The 21,612-nt window shown below is 39.6% G+C and overlaps 1 protein-coding gene across 2 annotated transcripts in view; it reads left to right on the top strand.

Annotated features, from left to right (window-relative positions):
• Positions 1-21,612, top strand: part of LRP6 (LDL receptor related protein 6) — a 145,735-nt gene that overhangs the window by 54,692 nt on the left and 69,431 nt on the right. For both annotated transcript variants that reach the window (XR_008450712.1, XM_054071784.1), the window contains exons 4-5: positions 12,889-13,085; positions 13,808-13,939. Coding sequence is in view for 1 of the 2 variants with exons in the window: in XM_054071784.1 (XP_053927759.1) it covers positions 12,889-13,085; positions 13,808-13,939 (329 nt within the window). In the remaining variant the exon portion in view is untranslated. The remainder of the gene's footprint in view (positions 1-12,888; positions 13,086-13,807; positions 13,940-21,612) is intronic.

Here is a 21,612-nt window from a genome sequence, read left to right as displayed (position 1 = left end):
GGAGTTGGATGCAGTTTTAAATTTGTGACTTTGGATATAAATACTATAACTAGCTTTTCTAATCCAAAACAGGGAGATACAGATATCTGTTTTGAAGTACTCCTTCATTTGCTGCTTATTTCACAAGAAAGAAAACTTAATAGTGCCAAAAAAGAGAAATATTCCATGGATACACATGGGAAGACTGTCACATCAGTTTTCAAGTAACAGAAAGAGATAGGAATTGTGATGTACAATAATAACTTGAGTCTTTTTTTTGTAAATAGGTGCTGGTTAATGGGAAACCGTGAAATCTCTTTCTCTGTTAAAAATGATTTAGAAAATTGTCTGTCTGATAAGAATAGAGAGATCGTGAAGCCGGATGCGTAACAGCACTTTAGAGAGAGTCATCTCTGCGGAAAGCAATGATGCATGGGGCTCAGTGTAACAGCTTGCCACCTGAAAAATTACAGTCCAAGTATGGATTTCTCACACAAATATGATATGTTTGAGTTGCTGTAGGTGTAACAGAAAACGGGCAAAACCAAAACAACCCCACCCTTCAAACAATAAAGCTAATGGAAAGAAAGTACCACTCCAAAATGACTACAGATATGATCACACCTAAAATGCACTACATTGGCTTTCTTCAACAGGGTGATTTGGAGTCTTGTTTTATTCTTGAGTCACCCCTTATTCTTTTTTATTTATATGAGGGGGAAAGGATTGCCTTAGTATAACAACACACTACTGCAGTCTGGCTGATGCCCTTTTAGGGAGAATGTATTGGGCACTACGTGAAATAGTGCTGCTTTTGATAGCACACCCAGAAAGTTGTGCAGGATGTAGAGAACTTTTTTTTGAAACGCTAATTGCTTGAAAAGTGTCCACTGATCAAAAATCACCACCAGCACCATCCACATCTCCATTTGCTTTTCCCATGGAGCGCAAACCTCCATGTCTTATCTAGTGTCTCCAGTCTTTCTAGCTCCAGAGCTACTTCGGTGTTTCCTGCTGGCAATACTGCATTTTCAATCTTCTTTTGTTACAGATTTCTTTACAGTTTTCCCCCTACTGTTGGTCTGCTGGACAGCATCATAAATATACTTGGGTTTGATATTTTGGTTTTGTTTTATTGGTGTTTATTCCCTTGTCTGCCTTTGGCTCACCTGGAAGTGATTAATTCTAAAGATGAAGCTGTGAAGGTGCTGATCTTTCTTGGTGTGAGGGGCTGGCTAGTGTTGTCTGTCTGTGAAGAGCTCTGTCTAACAGGTGTGTCTCGACATGGAAATGAAGTCACTTGGGTCCCAGCAGTTACCTCATTCCAGAGTAGATTCTCTGGAACTGGTGAAACTTGTAATAAAATCCTGCACAAATAAGTGATTTTGATTTTTAAATCTACTAATTTGTCCTTACGTAGTCATTAAAAACAAAACAATTAGACTAACACTTAAAAGTGGTTGGCTTTCTTTTTTTAAACTGATACTGGTATTGGAAATATTTCATGGCAGCATGCTAATATGTTACTGTTTGAGGGGGAGAAAGAGAAATCTTTAGAGAGGAAAGCACATATGACTTCCCTTAAGCACTCAGAAGCACATGCTACTTCTAACAGCACCTGTTTTTCCCTAGGCATGTGAGAAAGTTCTGAAGATTTGGAAAATAGTCAACATCTGTATCCATGCATTTTTGTTTTGGTTTTTATTCTTTGCAATTACATCATTAGGGGGAGGAATAGGAAAGAATTGTAGAAGTTAACCTGTTGTATAGTGGAGTTTTATGTGTTTTTTTTCTGTTACGATCTCTTAGCTTTTGCCTGTTTTAAGAGGAAAAGGTCTTTTGGGGCTGTCTGATTCTTTTTTTGTTCAGTTACTGTCTTTCAGTTATTTAGCAAAATCACCTTTCTCAGTGTGACATTTTACAGCTGTGATTCTGCATTTTGGCTCTTAATTATTTTATCTTTTTCAATAACTGATTTTCTAATACTAAAAAAAAGAAAAGACTATTTCTAACTCTGCAGACAAAACAACCCCCCTGACATCTTAATTTTAAGTAGGGAAGAAAACCCAGCCTTGAACCCAGGAAGATTTCAGTCTTTTCTCCTCGTCATCCCCACCCCGAAAAGAAAAACAGACTAACCAGATTTTTCTGTGAGCAGTAGAACCAATAACAACTGGGTTTAGAAAGATTTCTACCTAGCCCTCCACCCCAGCAGCAGTCCCTCTGGCTTCTTTATGTATGTTCCTATGCCCACACATCCCCCATTCCTGCCTTTTTTCCTCCCTGCTTCTTGCTGTCACTCAAATTCACCCATGACTTCTGATATATTCTTTCACCCAGTGTTCTCCCATGCTCCTGCCTGTGTCTCCTGTGCACTCCTGCTAGTTCTGGCAACTACACAAGGTCTTCTTGTGCAGCTTATTCCAGCTGCTTCTCTTGTCAGGTGATCATATACAGGGGAGTTGGAGGCACTCACTTCTTCACAAGCCATCCATTTTTTTAAAGAAAACCTGTGAAAAGGAAAAGTGTTTTTGTAATCCCTGCTTTCCCGAATGGTAAGGCAAGAGATACAGCAATCATTGTGTATGGAGTTGGAGGTGCATACTAAACGGATACAACCAGAATGATCAGAAGGCTTTGCTTCCCTCTGAAAAGATGGCATTGTGTGACTAGGCCAACTATTTTCCACCACCACTTTTTAAAATCCTCTTTTAAGAGAGCTACCTTTCAGAGTAGCTACCTTTCCTTAAGGGTTAAGAAAGGATGAGGACAACATCATTACTGAGTGCGTAACATAACTTAGAACAGACTTTTGGGCTTATTTAGAAACGGCTAGTTTTAGTGATTATTTTTTTCTTGATATTTAGACCATTCTTACTGCTGTTTTATATTTAGAAAGTAAGTTTCATTTTTTTGTTGCTATCTAAATTTATCTCAAGTTTTTTTTTACCTACTGTCAACATGTTGGGGGAAACATACTTCTGGAAGCTGGAGCTATTGGAGAAATGAAAAAAGCAATTGAGTTATTGAAAGACGTATAGCTTCATAAAAATACTATGTTCTAGATGTGAATAGTTTTGGTAACATTCTGCAAGGGAAGCAGATGGATAAAGCTTTTATCTATGTGAAGTTTTTTAGTGTTGCATAACGTGTGGTGGGAAAGAGTCTGTAGCAGATAAATGTGATTGTAAATGCTTCATGTAAAGCAGGATGACACGAGTTTTAATTGCTTTGGGGGAAAGTAAGTCGTAGCTAGAGGACCTGACATCTTTATATCAAAAAAGTATTTCAAACAGTTCCAAGCACGCTGCTTTTGTGGTTTGGATGGTGAGAGAGAATACAATGTAAATAAGAAAACATGTTAATTAATGTCACTGACAGTGTGACAAAGTATTGAGATTCAGACATCAGTGGTCTAAAATTTGGAAGGAGTGAAAGGGAAACATTCTTGGCATGTTTCTAACTCTGTAAGAAATACCTAACTTCTTTTGTCTTTCCCTGGAGTGTGACTATCATGTCTCTATACCTGGCGCTACAGAAGAATTAAAATTTAAAGATTTATGTGTCAGAGAAGGACATTGATATGCATGGATGCTTAGCTTCTTGCTTGCAGGAGTCTGGATAGTGGAAGAGTACTGTAGGGAGGTGGGAGGAATATGCAGGGGGGGAAACAAAGGAGACCTTTTATTTTTTTTGTGTTGTTGATTTTTCACTTTTTTTTGTCACCTTTTCAGATAGGACCTAGATAGGCTCCTTTTGGAGTTGGTGAGCCTCTGCATCAAAACTAGTAAGCAGCATGACAGAGCTGGCAGTAGCACTCGGTAAATACATGGCAGAATCGTAGATTCATGAGAGAGCCTCTACAGCAAATTTTATGGGGATAATGTATTGTTTGTTACCTGCTAGCCCTGGGATTTATTAGCCCTAGCTACTCCAGTGATGGGCTCATTAGAATAAAGAGGAAGAGCGCAGAAGTTGATGACTAATGCCCTTGGTTTGTCAGAGAGAGAAAGGAACGAACAGTTTTTCATGTCAGAATGTAATAATTTAAAAATTAAATTGGTGCATAGAAGAGATGGTTTTGTTTTTTCCAGCTCTCTCTCCGCTCTTATCAGAGCGAACAGTTGCTTTTTGTGGGACTAATTAAACAAAACTGAATTGCAGACAGCTCTCCTGTGAGTAGAGTACCCGAGATAGGTTGGCCTGCTAAGGCAGCTCTTGAATTAATTTTCTTTTCCTTTACCCTGCAGCAGCAGTTCTAATTAATAAGTTAACACGTTACTGGCTGAAGGGAAATACACTTACAAGGTCCCCCAGGAAGTGTTTGTGCTAATGAGATGGGTTTTGAGGCCACTGTAAGAAAACATACTTGCAGCAACTGTCAGAAAGCTAGGAAGCTCTTGTGAGGAGGTGAATGTCTTAAGTTAGTGCTCAAGCACTGATTTTTCTGGTTTCTGTTTTCAAGCATCAGCTTATGTCTGTCTGCCAGATGATTAGCTGCGGATTTGATGAAGCACTGAAAATAATGTCTCTCATTTAGAAGAGTTTCTTTTTCATTATTTGCATATAATGTGTACAATATATGACATTGTGTAATAGATAAAATATTGTGTTCTAGTGTATGTCTTTATATTTCTGTGAGATAAAAATGCTTAGTACCCTCAAGCAGTGAAGAGGAACCAGTCTGTGGTGAAAACCCTGTTTTAATACCATGCAAACATGTTACAGGCCAGTGCAGAAGATGAATAGTGTCCTAATTAAAACTGCTAGAGAAGCCTACATCAGCAGAATTAATTAGATTATTTGGACACAGAGCTAGGGTGAATTTCTTGGTTCTTCCCCAACGTGCTTCTGAAATAAAATGCTGGAAAGGTGGAGTTTCAAAATACCTGTAGTTGACTGTGTGATACAGTCATTGGGTCACAAGTCTCTTCTTATTTCTAGACTATAATCACCCTGTACTACGTAGTTTTAGCCCAGGTGGATCGATGGAGCAGCTCATCAGTACTGCTTCCAGGACGTGAGATGGCAAATGCAGAATTAGGCCAGGACCACAAGCCTGCTGAAAGCAAAGGAAGAGCAGCTTTAGTTAAGAAGCACATAGACCACTCTGCAGTCCACAGATCTACTGGTGCACCTTCCTTCTAAGCTCCCTCATCTCCTCTTGCTGGCTTTACAGGCTCCACCTCTCTTGCTAGAGGCCTTTCATCTACACTGCCTGTCATGGTGGTATTTGTATGAAAAATGTCCCGCAGAACTACGGTTTTATTTCTCATTGACTTTTTCAGACTTTCATTGAAGGTAGGGTTTGGAATGTCATTACTAGATCTGTTATTTGTCACATATACTTTCTGGAAATGCATGGCAATCATGGCTTAGAGAAGTGGCAAAAAAAAACCATTATGGTTTTAAAAGACAGTATTATGTTCTACAGGTCATGTTTCTTGTTTACTTTCACAGGTAATTAGAACCAGGCTTGTGTTCTGATGGGAATATTGAAACAAGTATTCATGGTAAAAATCCAGCTTGATTTTTCCAAGTTTTCTTTGCAAATGTTTCTGTTAGGTTTGCAGGAGTAACCTTGTAATCTTCTGATGGAACAAGAGCCTTCCTTGTGGTGTCCTTGGTGTTGTCTTTTGGTGTGTCATGCTGCTTCATCTGATAGCCTGCAGGGTTCATGCTTGAAGTGGTTTGGCCACTTGCTAATATTTCCAGTTGTCACAAGTTGAAGCCATTTAATTCTTGGGATTTCCTGTATGTTCAAGGATTAAGTAATCTGTAGATGGAGAGAAACATGTTGTGTCCTGCACTTGGGACACAACAACCCTGCAGTGCTACAGGCTTGGGGAAGAATGGTTAGAAAGCTGCCTGGAGGAGAAGGACCTGGGGGTGTTGGTTGACAGCCGACTGAACATGAGCCAGCAGTGTGCCCAGGTTGCCATGAAGGCCAAAAGCATCTTGGCCTGTATCCGAAACAGTCTGGTCAGCAGGATCAGGGAGGTGATTGTGCCCCTGTACTCAGCACTGGTGAGGCCACATCCCGAATACTGTGTTCAGTTCTGGGCCCCTCAGTACAAGAAGGATGCTGAGGTTCTGGAGTGTGTCCAGAGAAAAGTGACGAAGCTGGTGAAGGGGTTGGAGAACAAGTCTTACGTGGAGCAGCTGAGGGAACTTAGCCTTGAGAAGAGGAGGCTGAGGGAAGGCCTTATCTCTGTCTACAACTACCTGAAAGGAAGTTGTAGAGAGGTGGATGCTGACCTCTTCTTCCAAGTGATGGGCGGCAGGACTAGAGGAAACGGTCTCAAGTTGCACTAGGGAAGGTTCAGATTGGACATTAGGAAAAAAAATTTTTCACCAAAAGGGTAATCAGGCGCTGGCAGAGGCTGCCCAGGGGGGTGGTTGAGTCACCATCCCTGGAGGTATTTAAAAAATGGGTAGATTAGGTACTTAAGGATGTGGTTTAGTGGCAGATACGTACAGTTGGACTTGATGATCTCAGAGGTCTTTTCCAACCTGGTGATTTTATGACTTTGTGTGAAGTATTCTAATTTGTTTTATGCAAACCTGTTATATGATTTCTCTGACGTGATGAGTATCTGGAGCAAGGTTCAGAAGACGAGCCTTTTACATTTTTAATCCTTCATGAAGGACGATGTGATGGTAATTGCAGCATAACAACTTCCTGGTTTGTTTTTCTTATACTGAAGGAAGAAAAAAAAAGCCTGATAAGAGTATAGCCCCCAGGTATTTTTAACTGAAAATGGATCTGGTATAGCATAAGAAGGAAAATAACTAAAAATTCAGTAGAATGCAGATAAGAGCATCCTGTAAAGACTTTTTCAACAATGTGTAGAGCAATCAGGGAGCTTTTACCTTTAGATTGTATGAATTTCCAGCTCTTAACATTGTATTGTTCTTGGATGCCAATATGGTACATTTTGGAAGTGTATATGAAGTTCCCTTCTAATGCACATCATCATGCTTTGCTATATTGCCTTGCAGTGCTTGTTAGGGCTAGAATTCAGGAGAATAGAAACAAATGATAAGTTCCTCCTTATATTTGTTGATAACTATAATGTCATTGTTGGTTTGATCATATCAGAATAGGGGTTTTCTTATGATAGGAGTAAAAAGACCAAGGAGAGATCCCAAGAAAGGTTCAGGCCTGGTTACATGGAAGCATTCCCTGGGAAAGAAATGATAAGTATCATTTTTCCTTACTAGAAATGGCCAACTTGTATCCAGATGCTAGTAAAGAGATGTATCGCCCTCGGAATGAAGGTGGTAAACAAAAATGCAGCAGAAAAGACTTGTGGTACACTTCTTAAGAATAAACAGCACAAACACTGCACCTACTTGTTTTAGTATTATTACCACGTCTTATTGAATGTGATCTTCAAATGAAAACTTAAGTGTCCGCTCCATTTTATGCTCCTGTCCCATTTTTGTGCTACTTAAAACTCTAATTTTCTTGGCCACTAATTCTGGGGATTGCATAGCATATCTCATTAATGCATTTTGCAGGCAGAATCGATGTGTTCCAAATTATATAGCATGAAAAACAAAGGCATATCTACACTTAAATATTTGATCCTGCTTCCAAGGAGACCTTATAGCAACCTTCTAGTACCTGAAGAGGAACTATAAGAAAGCTAGCGAGGGACTTTTTACAAAGGCTTGTAGTGACAGACTAGAGGCAACGGGTACAAACTGGGGAGGGGCAGAATTAGGCTAGACATTATGAAGAATTTCTGCACTATGGGAGTGTTGAGGCCCTGGCACAGGTTGCCCAGGGAAGTTGTGGATGCCCTGTCCCTGGAGGTGTTCAAGGCCAGGTGGGATGGGGCATTGGGCAGCCTGATCTAGTGGAAGGTGTCCCTGCCCATGGCAGGGGAGTTATAACTGGATGATCTTTAAGGTCTCTTTCAGTCCAAACTATTCTATGATTCTTTTTTTCCCACATCGGTGACCTACGATATCCTAAAAAGCAGGTACTCGAGTTCATTCTTCAGGTTACCGAAACAGAGATCCTTGAGTAATAAATGCGGTGGTAAACCTATTTATACTTTATAAGTTCATTTACACTTTCTGTGTAATTGTGTCACTGTGCCTTACTGTTGAAGAATTGGATTAGCTTTATGAAATTAAGGCAGATCAGTGGAAGTGATCAGGCAAGCATCAAGCATTTCTGTGCTTTCTGAACAACACGTTTGGGATGGTAGTTGATACGTCCTGGCTTAGGCTGTGGATGTACATCCCACAACAGAACTTGTCCCGCTGGTGGAAAAGGTTACTGACCTGAGCCTGACTGTAGCTGCTCAGCGTGTTTTCTTATCCAGGTGCTGCTGTATCCTCGGGCTCAGTAGCTGAATTGCCCATGTGCATGCGTCTTACTTTCTTGTTGATTTAATCCTTCAGTTTCATTGTATGTCTCTACTCAGCCTTCTTATTTTGGATGAGAGGAGTTTAGAGGCATAAGAGAGGGTTTAATACAGTTTTATCTCTTGCATTCACTCTTTAGCATTGAGAATATAATTTTGAAATGAATTACCTTAATTTCACAGTTGTATTTCAAATGAGTTTGCAAAGACTGTTATCAGAGGAGAATATTTTGAATTTTCTCTACTGATTGCGTAGGAGATGGTGATGTGTGTTTGATCCTCCAGAGAGACACTGGCAGACTAGACTGAAACATGAATGTGAACATTCTTGCAGCCTGCCGTGGAAGTTGGGCACAGGTGGCCTTAGAGGTCACCTGAAGGGAGTTTTGCTATTGTGAAGCTGGGGTGTTAATGGTTTAGAGATGTACAGGATGGGATTTCTAAAGTACCCCAGGCTTTTGGCAGGTGTTCTGATCAGTTTTTTAAATTAGAGAACTGCAACCAGACTGGATTAAAGGGAAGTGTTTGCTTGTTTATTTTATGGAGAGCTTGTACATAAAATATTATCTGTTAAAATTCTAGGGGAAACCAGTTACAATTCTGCTGATGTTTAAAATCTATATTATCATGAATTTTTTTTTGTGGTTTTCTTTTGGTGAAAAGAATTCTTTTAGTTCATAGGTATTAATCTGGCTTTTGATTTGAATGGTAGTATTACTTGATAAAGAAATAATGAGAGGTGGAGGAGATCTTGGTTGTGATTAAAGATGTGATTTAAAGTTGATCTTTTTTCATCATTTTACTGTAAATTTTTATGTCAAGCAAGTTTACTCTTTGTCTGAAATGCATATTATCCTGAAGCAGGAGGGTTTTTTGGCCACTGTTAGTGTAAAACCGGATAGATTGTCTATGAATTTTCATGTGTTCCATTTCAGAGCTCAGTAGCCCCTTTTGTAACGCCCACTTTAACTTATTTGTTTCCTTTTTCTTTATCTTCACAAAGTATTTCACAGGCCTCTTAAGAAGAGTAAGAATAGAACGAAGGTGGATGTATTGGATCTATGTTTTCTTCAAGCAGTAGAAAACTCCTTACTGTGACAAGTTTTTATAGTAATTGTGTCTCCAATTACTATGATGATACTATAAATAGTTATATTTAGGAAATAGGAATACACAGGACAGATAGAATTCAATTTCTGTCGAAACTGTTTGGTTTCTCTCTTTTTCTTTTCCCACCTTCCTTCTCTGCTGTCCAGTTCTGCGTTTCCTTCTCAGCCAACTAAACAGTACGGTTGTTGATGTTTAAATGTCAATCACCATCAAGATTTTTAAGGCAAATTTGTGTGATTATATGCCTAGTGCAGGTAAGATTATTCAAGTTAGTATTTGCTTAGTGCCATGTAGTATGTAGCCAATTTGCATGTTGCTGAAACCCTAGAGATGTCTCCTGAAGGAATAACATTACTCCTTATCCTCATCTCTCACTTTCTCATCATCTCTGGTGTCTCTTTTTAAAGAGGCTAATGATACTAGTACAGCAGTTTGAAGGAACTGAAGAGCTTAGTGAGCGATAATAGGATGTAGTTATTTTTGCTGTCATATCACTTGTTCCAATCAAGCCTAGGCTGGTAATGTAGAGGCTGAAAGTAGTTGCCACCAAAGAGCTGTCAGGTTGTGTCGGTCCAATTACACCTGCACAGTACCTAGTACCCAGGTTGGTGACTTTATTAGCGAGGCCAGAAACACGGAGACCTGGCTGCTCCCCAGCTCCATGTGGGTGCTTGTGAAACACCGTGTAGGTGGGAAGCGCATGGTCCTCTCAACTGTGTGTTGTAATTTAATAAATAATTGCTCAAAGCAGAATTCTGGACCCCTCTTCTTGCCCACCAAAACCAGAATTCGCATTTTGTGACACAGATGGCTCTAAGACATAACTGCTTCACAGCAGCCATCAGAAGGACGTTTCTTGCTCCCTCTCCCCTTCCACTTCTTGGGTTTTAGCATCCTGGTTCTCCAGTCCTTTCTCCCTGTTCGTCATTAGGCTGAAGAAGCTCATTTGTTGTAGCTCAGCTACTGCTTCTATGCTGACACACATCTTGCGACTGCCATTCAGCAAACTGCTAGTGAAGCTTGTGCAGCATGTTAGGAGGGGAAAAAAGCCCTGCTGGTTTTGCTGATTGGGAGTGAGCTATTGCCTTGTAATGACTTGCTGGAAACAAAGGATGTGGAATATGTGTTATTAGTAATACTCATCTTAATGGGGTGCCAGAAATACATGCTGTTGTGTTTGAGCCCAAAGCCATTTTCACGTGACAGTACCTTATATCTGATGGGAGAATTTACGCAAGTTAAAGGATGGTGGCTGACGGTGCAGTCGAATGAAGTAGTCCTGAACCTCTCCAGAGAAGGGCTGGTTTAAATAAGGGTCACAGTTCACCTTATGCATTGTCCTATGAATAGATGGTTGTCCAAAAGTTGGGCATGTCTAGCAGCGTCTATTGTACTCAAAGATTTATTCTCACTACAAGTGGTGGGTACCAATTGCATTTAAAATTCCTCTGATTTTTTTAGAAGTAAATAGCAAGAGAGTCAAAGTGCTTCATAAAAACGTGGCTTCTCTTGTGCATGGGAATGGTGTCTTTGGTGCAGGTTTGGTATTCATGGGAGCTTTGGACTTAATTGCTTCTGTCCCATATGTCAAACGTAATAAGTTTGTCATAAAGACTTAGATATCCTCCAAGCCTGCTGTAAACTAAAATTATTCAAATCTGAAGGCATTTAGGCTTTAGAGGTGGGGTTGGTAAAAATGTTTACAGAATTAAAATGTCTTTATCCTTGGTGCGGGAGCATGTTGTGCTATTCTAGCTTGACTGTTTGGCTGGTAGGTTTCAGCTATAAATTTTATTACAATAGTCTTTTGCAAGCTGCTTAGTTGGTGCATTTAATTAGAAGCGAATATATACCTGACTCCAGACAGAGATAAGAAAGAAAAGATAGTATGTCCTACTTTTGAGTGCAAAATATCAAGAAATAGAAAATTTTGTGCAGTGTAGAATTGGAACACTAAAGTGACAAGTAAAGGAGTGTATGTGTTTTTCTCGAGAGTGGAACAAAATAGAAGCTTTAAAGATAATGCATTTTTTTCCCAGAAGCTGAGGTGAAAGAGCAGTAATGACTACAGTCTCTTTGTACTCAGAATCATTGGCAGAAGACACCTTCAAGTTTCTTGCTTTAATATACTCTTCTTTTATATTTTAACAGAAAATATTTGGAAAATAAGAATGTTTTTGTCCTGTGCTAGACCACTTCAGTTACTCACCTCTGTGCAAAAAAGAGGCATGCAGTGTGGGGGTGTTTTCTCAGTAAATATATAGATAATTACTCTCTTCCCTGCAAGAATAAAACTAGGAGGCTGGTGTTCATAGTGTACCCTATCCTTGAAGGAGTAGTAGAGGTGTGTGTCAATCCCTTGTTTTTTCAGCTTGGGAGGGGGATGGTCATCTCCAGTGTTTAGTGGGAGCTTGTGTACATGGGAACGCATGTGCTCCCACACTCTTAAGAAGAAAGGAGATGGGAAGAAGCACTTGTGTAAATGATACTTGTGTGGCCCTGTTCTGAGCAGGTTGTTGGCCCAGATGACCTCCAAGTTCCTCTCTGTGCTAAGTTTTTCTGTGATTCTGAATAAAATATCTGTAAGAAGTGAGCTACTTAATTCCAGTTCTGAGGAACCTGGGTACAGATAATTAGTTTCTATATCACAAGAACCTGGAAAAACTGTCTTCGTTTGTGCTGCATTTTTGTGATGGCTAATGAGCATGTGTTTGTATATATACATAGAATATATGGGTATACTTTTTAATTTTGTTTATGAACCTGGAGACAGGCGGTGACCCAGTTTGCACAGAAATGATAACATTACCGTGGCAGAAGATCAGTAGAACTCTGTTTAATGGCACTGCTTATAATAAAAACAAGAGCATAATAATTATCATAATAATGAACCATGAAAAGTAACTTTAAGGGTTTCTTTATAGTGAAACTTTTTGCCATTGGAGTATTTTTCTGATGGCTCGAAAGAGCAAAACTGGAGAAGATGGATGAACTGCTAGTTGACCAAGTGCTGTCTTGATTTGAAATCTGCTGAGGCTGGTAATGACAAAGATCACAAATCAGCAGGTAGCAGTCAGACTTGTACGAAGGCAGCTGGCATTTTTCCCAGTTGCATATGGTGACATAGAGCCCTACGGTTGTTGTTAAAAAGAGTGCTAAGAAGTAACAACAGACTTAAGAAAAGATTTTGGTTGATGTCTCTTGGCCCTCAGCATCAGTAGGCAGCCTGGAAATAGGACTCCTATGTTGTTTCTCTATATCATTCCCCGAACCGAGTGCACTATGTTTGTTTCCGGTAGATAAATAGAAAGTTTTGTTCGATAGTATTTGCACTGTAAAACTTATTTTCACAAAAGTTATGTTAAAGCAGAACTGTAGCATAAATTGTATTTGATCATTCATTTTCTTCCCTTCTTAGGCAAGCGGTGGTTAAAGGCTCCCTTCCACATCCTTTTGCTTTGACGCTGTTTGGGGACACATTGTACTGGACTGACTGGAACACGCATTCGATCTTGGCCTGTAGCAAGTACTCTGGGGAGGACCTGCGTGAAATACATTCCAACATCTTCTCTCCCATGGATATCCATGCTTTCAGCCAAAAGAGGCAGCCAAATGGTAAGCTGTCTTGCTTTCTTTTTTTAACTACAAGTTGGAATTGATTTTCAAAAATCTTAATTAGTCTTTCTGTATGGCAGTGGGTGGCTTTGTTCACGTCATGATGCAGTTTTTCCAATGCAGAGATTGGGAAAAGAGCCAAAGAGAAACGAAATATTCTCTACATTTTTTTTAAGTGCAAAAAAAAAAAATCTTTCTGCCTGTTACATTTATCCTGTTGTCCTATTCCTTTTCATGTGCCATAACTTTAGGCAACATAGTATTTTTATGATTTCCAAGTAGTAGTTCCTGAATGGAAAGTAGTGTTAATTTGGCAGATGATATTAAACAAGACTGGCTCTGTAATAACCACTGTCTTAACCATTGTGTTAATTTACTGTGTTTGCATTTTGCTTTTGTATATACAACATACTATAGGTTCAGCACTGACATGCTGAACAGTTTGTGAAAATGGCAAGGGCAGAGCTGAAACAAGGCTCTTGCTTAGAGCTTAGTGATACTTCCACAAGAAAGGAAACATACAACATCCATGCATTTTCGTACCATAAATACCCCACTACTCAACACTTGGAGTTAATTTTTCCTTGTTCTGTGTTTATCATTTCCTCCTTTAATCTGTGTTGCTGCCACCAATTCTACCACTCGAATGCTGTATGTGTCTTAACACGAGATGAGGTCATTCATTATCAGAAGCATTAATCTGTGTGATTTATGTTTAACAGCTAGAAACCCATGTGGAATTAATAATGGTGGCTGCTCCCACTTGTGTTTGATGTCTCCTACCGAGCCCTCTTATCAGTGTGCATGCCCCACTGGTGTGAAACTTCTTGAGAATGGAAAGACCTGCAAAGATGGTAGGCTTTGTTTTTAAAAATCCTTCTCGTTTAAACGCAAAATAGATTTTGGAGGGAAAGGAGTTCTTTCAGCTTCGCTATATAGTGTGTGTTATGAGTGGCAAATTGTGAAATTACGCATGCTTTTGTGGTACAGATGTGATTGGAAAATGCCCTCAACTTTTCAAATAAGAGGCTCACGGCTGAAAAGCAGATAACCTCCAATTACAAAATTTAGGTTGCATTTCTGTCTCTGACAGTAACTCCCTGCAAGGTTTTGGGGGGGCTCTTTTATTCCCCTTTCTTAGAGAAAATTATACTTACCTACTTTTTTGTTTCTAACGTTGTTTTTATTAATTAGTGTTGGCTGAAAGGATTGTACAATGAAAGCAATTTTTTTTTAAAAAAAATGATGATAGTTTATTATACACACAGACACCTGGTATTTATTTCAGTTCACATGCATAAAGTTAGGCACCTATATCTGCATACAGGAACTAAGAAGAATGGCATGGGCTTTAGAGCTGTTGAAAATGCTTCAGCCTTAAAGCCCAAGATGTGATCGAGACTTGGGGCTCCTAGGGCTCACCCCAGTCTGCTTGTAGTGAGTGTCTCAGTGTGGGCTAATGTATATGATTTTAAGTTATATTTTATAAGTATAGGTCTTGTGATGTTGTGCTGTGGTTGCTGTAGTACATTAACAGGATCAAAATAAATACTGGGACGTAATTAGCTGCTTATAAATAACCATCCTTTGTGCAGGTAGATGAAGGAAGAAGCGGAAAGATACAGCAGAATTTACTGTAAACAGGCTGAATAAAATATGTATATAAATAATTTTCTTTAAATTGTAGTTCTATATTTTGAGATTTTTGTAGGCTTGTCAGTTGCTGTTCGGTGTTTTCTTTAATTTCATGCTCTTTCATGCTCTCTGCTGATTATTTTTATGTGGCTATTTGTGTCTGTGTGAGCCTTGTTAAAGTAAATTGCTGCTTATAGGTGAAAAACTCAAAAGCAGATCCCAAGCCTTACAGGATTTTAAGAACTTAGCAAAACGTGCAAGAGGTTTTTCTTCCATTTCTGCCACTACAAGGAACAACATTTAATAATATTGCTCCAGGTTAGCCATATTTAGTCAGAATGTGACACAAATTCACATGCTTGTTTAAAAATACTTGATTGGCACAGATAAACTCCTTTGTTGCAGTAGATAGTTAAAGCAGTTGTTACCTAATCTAGGTATGTTTCTAAAAGCAGAGCTGCACAATATGTCCATGTGGGGGACAGCAAGTGGTGAAGGTTTGGTCATCTGCCAAGCAGAGGTAGAAAGGCAGCAGAGGCTGAAGGTTTAAGAACAACAGTTGGAACCAGCCCTGGAGAGATCCAGAGAAAAAAAATTGCTTCCCTTTGACTTATTGCTGATCAGAATAGGGCCAGGGACTTCAGGCAAGAAAGCCTGTATCTTTTTGTTCCCTGTGTGCTGTGTTCCAAGGAACAGGTTGTTGTGTCACTAAGGTGCTTACTTCCCTGCTTGGATTCAGCCCCATGTCCTCGTGGAGGCAACACAGAGGTTAACAGCCCTGTACTGAAGTGCTGAACGATGCCTTTCTAATTTATAGAACTGAATCCTAGAATGGTTTGGGTTGGAAAGGACCTTAGAGATCATCCAGTTCCAACCCTCCTGCCATAGGTAGAGACATCTTCCGCTAGATCAGGTTACCCAAAGCCTTATCCAGCCTCATCTAAGGGATGATGCATCTGTGACTTCTCTGGGCAGCCAGTTCCAGTGCCTCACCCACCCTCACAGTAAAAAAATTTATTCCTAGTATCTACTCTAAATCTCCCCTCTTCCAGCTTAAAACCGTTCCAGCTCATCCTGTCCCTGCACTCTCTGATCAAGAGCCCTTCCCCAGCTTTCCTGTAGGCCCCTTTAAGTACTAGAAAGCTGCCATGAGGTCTCCCCAGAGCCTTCTCTTCTCCAGACTGAACAACCCCAACTCTCTCAGCCTGGCCTTGTACGGGAGGTGCTCCATATGTCTGATTATCTTTGTGGCCTCTTCTGGACTCGCTTTAACAGATGCATGTCCTTCCTGTGCTGAGGACTCCCGAACTGAATGCACTACTCCATGTCAAGGTTCACAAGAGCAGAGTAGAGAAGGACAATCGCCTCCCTTCCCTGCTGGCCGCGCTTCTTTTGATGCAGCCAAGTATGCGATTGGCTTTCTGGGCTGCGAGCACTCATTGCTGGCTCATGTTGAGCTTCTCATCCACCAGCATCCCCAAGTCCTCCTCTTCAGGGCTGCTCTCAATCCATTTGTTGTCCAGCCTGTAATTGTGCTTAGAATTTCCCCAATTGAGGTGCAGGACCTTGCATTTGGCCTTGTTGAACTTCACAAGGTTTGTGCAGGCACAGTTCTTGAGCCTGTCATGATCTCTCTGGATGGCATCCCTTCCCTCCAGCATGTCAACTGCGCCACACAGTATGGTATCGTTGAAGGTACCCTCAATCCCACTGTCTGCTTGTATGAAAGTAAATTACCAAAGACAAATAGAGGAATGGTATTTTAAAAAAAAACCACCAAAACCTTATTAAAAGAACTTTAACTTCTCATGCAGGGATACTCAAAATTGTCAGTTCACGTTTGCAGCCGCTCTTTGTCTCAGAATTCATAGCTGTTGCTCTTTTTTCAGTTGTGTGTTTCCAGTCATCCACAAAGTATATTTAGGTCACAAAATGTAGCTCCCATTGTATCAAAACATTTTGTTAACCAGTTTATTACAGCATGTAGTCCATTGGAATGCAAAAAAGTTATACAAGAACACTTATTTATCAATATAGCATTGCAGTTTTAACCACCATTCTGCTATTGGATCTTTCCAAAACACACTGCCCCTCCCTTCTTAATAACAAAAACAGAGGGGAAAGCAGGGAGAAAATTGAGTCTGTGTTTATTTCAGTCAGCAAGTATTGCACACCACTACTTCTTGGACTTTCAAACGAGTTAGCACATAACCCAAGTGAAACAACCTACTCCAAGTATGCCTCGGATCCATTGGTTTCGCTTAACTTCAGTGATCTCTGTGCAGAGGAAACTTCTGTGAGGAGCATGAGGGAGCTTCAGGTTCAGCATTTAGAGCTGAGCTTACCACAAAATAATGAAATATTTTTGACTCTCTTTTCATTCCTCTCATTGAAGAGAGATGCGGATTGGTAGTCTTAAGCCTTTTGCAAGTGACCTGTAACTTTCCAGAAACTCTTCAAGGCAGAGATTCACTGGAAATGCTTCTCATAATTGCGAAGGCTGCCATTATTGATTCAGGGAAGGGTGGAGGGCATGACAGTCAGACAGAGCCAGAATAGCTATAGACCAGATTTTGAGATGTAAATCCATATGTGTTTGTGTGCTCACTTCCTTTCTTAGGCTGCTCAGTGACACAGGGGAAGAAAATTTATTTTCTTTCATGTGTATAGGGTGGGGGAGTTGGTTCTGGTCTCTTGGGTTGGTTTTTTTTTCCCTTTGTACTTGCCTGTTTATCTGCTGTGAAAGAGCTGAACCCTGAGAACTGAACATTTCTATCTTGAATCATTTCAGTCTATATCTATTGTGCTGCAACAGACTGCAACATGACGTGATTAAATCTCCATTTGCAATTAGAACATAGGGAAAGGAAGGAGGGGGAATGACTTATAGGTGAAGAGAGGTGAAAAATGATGTGAAGTTTCTCTCCTGTAAGACTGTTTTGTTTTCTAGCAGCAGACTAAAATCACCCTGGTTCCTAAACCAAATTGTTTCATGCTGAAAGGAGCCTCTTTGAGGAGAAAACTTCATTTCATGCTGTGGTGATGAGAGCACTGGCCTGGCCTGGAAAGATTTTTGACGGGTGAATTTTGAGTACGTTTGTAGTGTTTGCAGTGCTTTGGCATTGACAGATGATCCTTGCAGCCAAAGGTGAGGCTGGCTGACCCTCCCTGAGCAGTTTCCATGACAACTGAGCATTTTTGAATAATCTTGGTTTATAGGAAGTCTTTTTTTCCCTTCTCCTTTCTCCCAGTGTTCGTTTCTTGGGGTTTTTTGTAGGTTCTTTTTTCATCACACCTTATAAGAGTTGTTTTTCCATTTCTTGTGAGAGCTATGAATGTAATAGTTTCAATTTAGGAACACTTCTCCATAGTGTTTTATGAAAGGGTGATTACTGGAAATAGAAGTAGCTAATTTTCTAATTACTAGTAATACTGGCTGGTTGTTCATGTCTTAATTTCTATTTTATACAGAAAAAAACAGTTAAATAACTATGTTTAAATTACTTATTTTGTAGTCATTTTATAATAAAATTTAAATTTGTCTTAGGAGTTTTTGTCATTAAAGTTACATTCTTAATAGCACTTGAAGATCTCTGTCCATGTGTTAGCTTCTCTCTTTTCCTGTAGTGAATTTTACTTTTCCCCCTACATTTGCTACTACCAATATGGATGTATGATTGTACTGAGAAAACCAATGATAACTTTAGCTGAGCAAGGAGACGCAAATTTTCTCATGAAGAAAAAACTTTGTTTCAGACTTCCATTACAGCCTTGCTTTGAGCATTCCATTATCTTCCAGGGAAAGTGTCTTTATTTTGCTCATGGATGCTCACACCCTACTTGCTTTGTAGGGCTGGAGGTGGTAATCAGAAATTTGCGCTTCCTGTTGCAGTTTAGGGCTGCACAGCTGGAAATTGGCTTTGTTAGGAAAAGCCTAGATCTTGGTTTGGCTACAGATTAAGATGTTAATTTAACCCTAATTCTTTCATTTCTTTTACAGGAAAGGGAAAATACAGGATTAATTACAGGCACCTGGGAGTTTGCCTTTGTAGTTTTAAGGTTGAGTTTGTCCAGGTGAAGAAATCTGGTTTGTATTGTAGTATGAGGGGCTCACTGACAATAGCAACTTTTCAACTGAGGAAAGATATTTAAGAAAGAAATATTTTTGTCAAATATGTGGTAATTCTATTGAGGATGTATTAATAATCTTGATTTCTCAGATACAGAGAATGCGTTCTGTAGGTCCTAGGTCTAGATCAGCAACCATGGGCCACTGAAAGTTCAGTACCTTACAAATAAGATATAACAAATTGTCAAGGTTAGCATTAGACATTGAACTTTAAAGCTCTGCTATTGCATGTATCTGCATGCTTGCTCTGTTTCTCCTTTTCCTCTGCTTCCCTTGACTTCAGCTAACATATAGCTGTAAATGATTTTGATTTTTTAATAGTGAGGTTTTGAGGAAAGTATTAATTCCAAGACTAATGTAATGCATCATCTGTGAGCTTGTAATCCCAGCTTTCAAAGTACTTAATAAAAGTAGGCTAAAGCTCTCAAAGTTAAGAGTCTGGAGTAAAGCTTTTATGTACATATTTAAACTTCTTAAGTAAGAGACTTGATATTAGAAAAATTGCTAGCTATCCTGTCTGTCCTGACTTAAGGCACGTTTAGAGAGAATCTTGAACTTGGTCTCTAATTTAAGGAGAAGAACATGACTTTAAATTATGCAACAGCCACATGTTTGTGTCGAAGTTTTTTCATGTGAACTTTGCACGCGGTGGTTTGAAGGCTGTGAGCATACAGCTCGGCATACCTGACAGTCTCTGCCCTCAAAGCCAGCTGGAGGGAAGTCAGCAGTGTGAGTGATAAACTCTGCTCTTAAGTCCCTTGAGTGTTGGTCTAGGCCACTTGATTCTTCTATGTGCAGTTCAAGGTGTCTAGAGGAAAAACTGCCTACGCATGCTGAAGTCAGCAGCTTTGATGCATCTTTTGAAAGTGTTTGAGCCAGTTGTGCATTGAGGTGTTTTATGTGTTCATGGCTCATTCTAGTCTACCAGTAAGTGCTGATAAATTGAAACAAGTTGTGCTGGCATGCGACATGCATTGTCTTTACCTGTCTTTTCACTCTTTTTTTTGAAACACAGTTCTGTACTTGTGGTTTGCTCCATCACACTCATCATTAAAGGCACGGTTCCTCTTGGAGAGGCAGAGTGAAGAAATCTGGACATCCTGCTGTCAGATGTTAGCTTTTGCATCATAACTGGTCTTTGAAACAAATGCACTAAATCCGTTGAGTCTTTGCAAACTTGAGTATCTTGAGCAGTCTTCTGACTGAGTAGTGATTAGTGCCTGGCCAGGTAAACTTTGTACAGCTGATATTTGTCACAAGAGCAAATTGTTTTAGTTTTGAGCCCGAGTTGTTGTCCTTGACTGCTATCAAGGTGGTAATGGGATCAGTCCATAAATGTGCCCAGCTCTTGCATTTGCTATTTTTGCTATTGTCAGGATGAGCCTGAGGACATTCAGAGTAATCTTCTCTTCTACCTACTATGAGGTGAGATGCTTCTCTGCAACAAAGTTTTTTTCCTGAACAGAGTGACTGGTGATCTAACTTAGCAGCTGAGGTGTTGGTTTGCAGATGGGTGGGTAACAGCTCTAAAGTAAGCTCTAAAGGTTTTATTGCTTGATTGGAGGAGCGATGGGTGGTGTTTTGATGGGGGCTGGAATGTTAGCAAAGCCCCCAGATAAAAGTTATGAAATTCTTAGCTCAGGGATTCAGGCTGAAATACAGATTCACTGAAAACGAGCCATTTCCCAGAGCTGAATTGAAGCTTAGTCACAGTGCATTATTTGACTGAATGCAACAACGTTGCAACCCCGAAGGAAGATACTGTAGCTGTTGAAATGAATCTTCTTTGAGAGAAATTGGAAGGACAATTTGTCAGTTTTAAGGATGAGTTTCAGCAAAAGCATGGTTGTACTCAGCTGAGTCTTTCTGGGGACCTGATGTCGATTCTTTAGGATGACTGTCAACTTCTGCTAGAGCACATAAATTATTTTTAGATTATGACTTGTACTTTTTCTGTATATGGTAGACTATATATTGCTTTCTAACTGTTGATAAATTTGGGGCTAGTCTGTTTGCTCAACCTTAATTTTACTTAATAAAGCAAAGAAGGTATTATTGTTTGTGTTTTTCAATATAATTTTCATAGTTTTGTTTAAAAAGTAAGTTGGATAAATGACCATGAAGTTGGAAAGAAAGAGGTTTCTTTTTTACTTGAACCTAAACAGTTGAGGTTAGTTATGTATTAATGCTTTATATGACCATAATGCAGCTGGATGCTTGGATCTTGATGCTAAATTGTTATATATATTTAGTAGTGGTAAATACAGATGTACATATAGACTGCTGTGATGAGATTTGTTGCTTTTGTAATTATAAAAAGATCTCACTAACATGCCTTTTTTCCATTTACTATGTCACATGCTTTACATTATTTTGAAGGATGTGTAGACATGTAATTACAGGTTCCTCCTTTCTGATATAAATGCATAAGAGTTATTCACTAAAAGAACAACTGAGTAGTGTGTACATGTGTTTCTGAACATGAGGTGGTTTAGGACAGATGATCCTAAACCTGATCTTAATCTGTTCTGGACTACCAATCAGGAGCAGTTGTAATAGGGTTCTCAACTTCAGTTGTTGAAAGGTGCTGTTTGTTGCAGCACTGTGAAAGTGTCTTACGTATTTTTAATGTCTTAAACTTGCTGTAAATGAAGCAAGGGCTGCTTTGGCATATCTCCAGATTTTGGCATACAGTGAGGTTTCATCTAGCACCAACAGTTACTGAGTTTTTAAAAAATATATTTGGCCTCAGATACCAAAATT

This window comes from Cuculus canorus, chromosome 1 (genome assembly GCF_017976375.1).
Source record: "Cuculus canorus isolate bCucCan1 chromosome 1, bCucCan1.pri, whole genome shotgun sequence".
NCBI classification, from domain to species: Eukaryota; Metazoa; Chordata; class Aves; order Cuculiformes; family Cuculidae; genus Cuculus; species Cuculus canorus.
Note: the sequence above shows the minus strand (reverse complement) of the source record. Positions and strands in the feature narration are given on the sequence as shown.